The sequence below is a fragment of the Octodon degus genome, unplaced genomic scaffold, assembly GCF_000260255.1.
Source record: "Octodon degus isolate 3935 unplaced genomic scaffold, OctDeg1.0 scaffold00054, whole genome shotgun sequence".
NCBI lineage: Eukaryota > Metazoa > Chordata > Mammalia > Rodentia > Octodontidae > Octodon > Octodon degus.
Window position 1 is genome coordinate 2441029 of NW_004524630.1, and position 3813 is coordinate 2444841.

The following is a 3813-nucleotide window of genomic DNA, read 5'->3' on the forward strand; positions in this document are numbered from 1 at the left end:
TCCACCAAAAAAAAAAAAAAAAAAAAAAAATCTAAAAACCTTGTTCTGGGAGATTAAATGTTTCAAACAATTAACATTTAAATAGAAGGTATTATTCCCACAGATATGTCAACAGCAATTGGGACAAAGAAGTATTTTAGAAGCACAAGGGCACAGAATAGACATAGTCTACAAGCTGCTGCACAATTGCTAAATAGAGCTACAGTCCACGCAGCAGAGGGGAGAATGGCAAGATCCAGAGCTCAGGAAACAGCACTTCTGTATCACTGCTCTGAGGAGGGTGGGACCATTTTAACTACTGCGAATGGTAGTGAGAAAGGAGCCCCAAAAGGAGTCTAATAAAATACGGAGTCTTCAGCTACATTAGGAGGGAGGGACAAAGAGGGGATGTGTATCTCTGAGTAGCTACAGGCATGTGTGACGTGTACCAAACATACACGATGTAGACACACAGACATGCACACCAAGTCACCGCGGTAGGGCCAGACACTTACGCACCCGGGAAGACTGTTGCATGGAAACGGCCTTCCTGTGCCTTGGAGCAGGAGAGCCCAGCACAAGCTCCCCAGGATTCTCTGGCGGTGCTGACACAGCAGCACCAAGGCCAGAAGGCCGCTTCCCTACGGCCTCCACTGGAAGCGAGCCACGGCTACTAACCAACCTCAGGCCTCAGTCTCGAGAGCCAGGTCTGCACAGGAGGCTCGCCGAGGCAGACTTACCCAGAATCGCCGGCAGTTTTTGTACTTCAAGAAGTAGCTGGAGCACCGTTCCCTGTTGTAGTTGTTTTCATCCATACATCTGGTGGAAGCATCAGACTCCTTAAATACGGAAGAGAGGAACCGCTTTTAAGGCAGAACGGGATCCAAAAGACCAAAAACAGAAACTTCTGAAGCCGCTCTGCCCTAACGCTCTCATGTGGAATGGTCCAGTTTTGCTCAACTCGGTAGACTAATAAAAACAGAATAATCTTGCCAATTACCCCTGGATTCACCCTGTGGGGTGGATACCTTCCCTCTCGCTCTCAGATCAAAGGCCTTTGAGCTGAAGCACTGGCTGTGATCACTGGATGCAGAAAGTGAAGCAAGACACAGAATGTTCCCAAGCCGCTGCTGCAGCGACTCCGAACCAGCAGCCAGCACCCCACCAGCTGTCGGTCTTCCCAGTCCTCACGGACTGCCTGTTTGATCTTAATGCGAGCTTACAGATTCCAAGTAAATTGCTAATAAGTGGTTTACATCAAGGAAACCTAAATTAACACCATTTATCTTAATGCATTTTTGGCTAGCTTTTACTCTGTGATACAAGTAAGTACAATATTATGCAAGCAATTTTAATAGTTATTAATACCATTTTAAACCAAACCCTGAGCAACGCAGGGCTAGTTTAAAAGAGCAGATACCATTTGATAATTACATTTACACTGTCTGAACTCGAAGCACATTGGACGACACTTCAAAGTGAAAGGTATGATTATGAAATGTGCAGAAGAAAGCTCTAAACAGGCAGGTAACGTGTTGTAGGGATCTCAGAAACATGTTTTATCTAACAGATTTACTTCCTACATTTGTTGAAAACTGAATTTTATATATTGGACAGTGCTGAATTTCTGTACCTAATACGCAATGAATATTTACTTTTGACAAATGCATATAGGATTAGGGAGCACAATTCCTCACAGCACAATGCGTAAGGGCGATGGAGCCACAAGAAAGTTTTGCAAGTTGTCCTAATTTATCCAAACAAAAACATATTCTGTTTATAAGATGCTTTTTTGTAAATCTTAAGGCTTAAAACAGGCTAATTTTATTATAGGCCTATTAATTTCTGTTAGCCAGATTGTCTCAAGGACATGATAAAATTACTGCTATTAAAACTACAAAATTTCAGTGGTAATTTAAAACTGTGGTACATTCTAGCTTTCACTGTTTGGATTAAAGATTTTCCTAAGTGTTACATATGCTTGTTTAGTTTTACAGTGACAACTCAAAGCGTGATTTACAAATAAAATTTAAGGAAGAATCTTACCTAAATTCTGAACATCTAAAACTGCTCTAGTGAAATAAAATACTCTGGCCAACCAGTTTTTACACAAATAACTTTATTTAACACCTGCAGAAAACAGACGCCCCCAAAATGAAAATAAACAGCAAACCCCCTACCGACAAGCAAGGATTTGTGTCAGGATCTCTGAGTCGCTTGGTCACCAGAGGCATCCTAAGTCTTCTTCCTGAAGGGAGACAAAACAACAAGTCTGAGGCAGTGCGTAGCAGTCAGCACACCTTAGAATCTCACTGACTCCGCAAGTATTCACACACCTTAATTCTGGCCTAATGACCACCTAGCAAACCTTTCATGGACCTCTGTACTCTCAGGCTTCCTGGTGTTGCTGGAATGCCTCACCACAAAAGCCACTGAAAGCCACTGGAACCTGCTTGTAAAGATCAATAAGCCAGTTCAACTATAATTCAGCGGTAGTTTACTCTCCTTAACTCGAGTAACAAAACCTAATATTTCTTAGAATAGTGAATAAGCAATAATTTAGCACATTATGACTTTAGCAAAAACATTTATCAACTAAAGGGACTGCTTGCCCTGCGGCCAACATAGGAGCAGTCAATATATTTTAAAAAAAAAAAAAATTATCACTTTGTTGACATTTGGAGAAGGCCCAGAGATTTTTAAAAAGTTAAACTCTTACACCTAGGACCATGTTCTATTTAAATGGTAGTTACTACTGAATAAAAAAATGTACTGGATAATATAACCAGAAGTGAAAATTTTTGTAGGAAGTGCCTTTAACTTTTCTTGGTCAAGATGGGACCACAAAAATTATCAATTGTGTTAAAAGAAATAGTGTATTCAGGACAATCAAATCCCATGAGCCGCTGATAAGAAGCGGTAATCTCAATCAAGTTACCCAGATCAATTTATTAAGGGAATGAGCAAGATATCTGGCTAAAGGAGAATAATCTCTGCAAAGGCTGCAGAAGGATTGGGCTACCCTAAGGTCCTCAGACTTCCAGTAAACTCTAACCTTCTGTATCATAACTTACTGAACACCGCATGGAAAAACGCAGTGAGCAGAGCCCTCTGGCAGAAAGGGGATCCAAGATGCTGCTCAGCTGTATCTGGAAGCGTCCTTACAAGAACACAAGTGTTTCGCAGAAACAATGGCACAAAATAAATTTGGAGCGTTTTTCATTTCTATCCTGTAATGTGAGAACACGGAACTCCGCCTAGGTGCTCACACTTCTGGCTGTAATGATCTGACCCATCCGGCATAGAACAGAAGTCCTGTGCTGCGCATGAAGCTACATCATTCTGTACTTTACTGTCACTCAGTCAGAAATTCTGTAAAATTAACACCTAGAAAACAACACACACTGGGGGATCAGGCTTGCTGCTTCTAAACACTTATTTTCCTTCCAGCTTCTAAACACAGCTCTAAGTTGGGTTTTCTGCACGTTACCTCCTTTGCATGAATTCCTGGGTATTAAGAGGAAACGCCAGTTTACAGCAAGCAGCAGGCTCGGCCAAGGGCGCTGCTGGAGGCCATTACCCGCCGGCTTTCTGAAGGTGTGGCACTAGACAGAAGTCACAGGGCTCTACCCTTGCGAGAGGGCAGCAGAACAAACACGTACGAGACTGGGGGAAGATCTCGGGACCCGCGCGCGCCCGAGCAACAGCTCCACCACGCACACTGGCAGGCGACGCGGGGGACACGGCGGCCGATCCTCCCGGGGGCCCGCGGCCCCACGCCGCAGCTCGGCGAGGACGGGGACACAGGCCGCGGGAGCACGGCGCGGGCCCGCT

At 43.8% G+C, this 3813-nt stretch overlaps 1 protein-coding gene across 1 annotated transcript; it reads right to left on the reverse strand.

The window, feature by feature from the left end:
* Positions 1-650: 650 nt before the first annotated feature.
* Chchd7 (coiled-coil-helix-coiled-coil-helix domain containing 7) lies at positions 651-2227 on the reverse strand. The gene is made up of 2 exons (XM_023717725.1): positions 2160-2227; positions 651-818 (listed from the first exon to the last, which is right to left on the reverse strand). The coding sequence occupies exons 1-2, from the start codon at positions 2211-2213 to the stop codon at positions 663-665; spliced, it is 210 nt and encodes a 69-aa protein (XP_023573493.1). The 5' UTR covers positions 2214-2227; the 3' UTR covers positions 651-662.
* Positions 2228-3813: the final 1586 nt, after the last annotated feature.

Excerpts from the sequence above, each read along its gene's own strand:
- Chchd7 (XM_023717725.1), bottom strand. The coding sequence starts at position 2,213 with ATGCCTCTGGTGACCAAGCGACTCAGAGATCCTGACACAAATCCTTGC. Across the intron at positions 819-2,159 it reads ACACAAATCCTTGCTTGTCG|GAGTCTGATGCTTCCACCAG; the intron begins GTAGGGGGTTTG and ends TCCGTATTTAAG.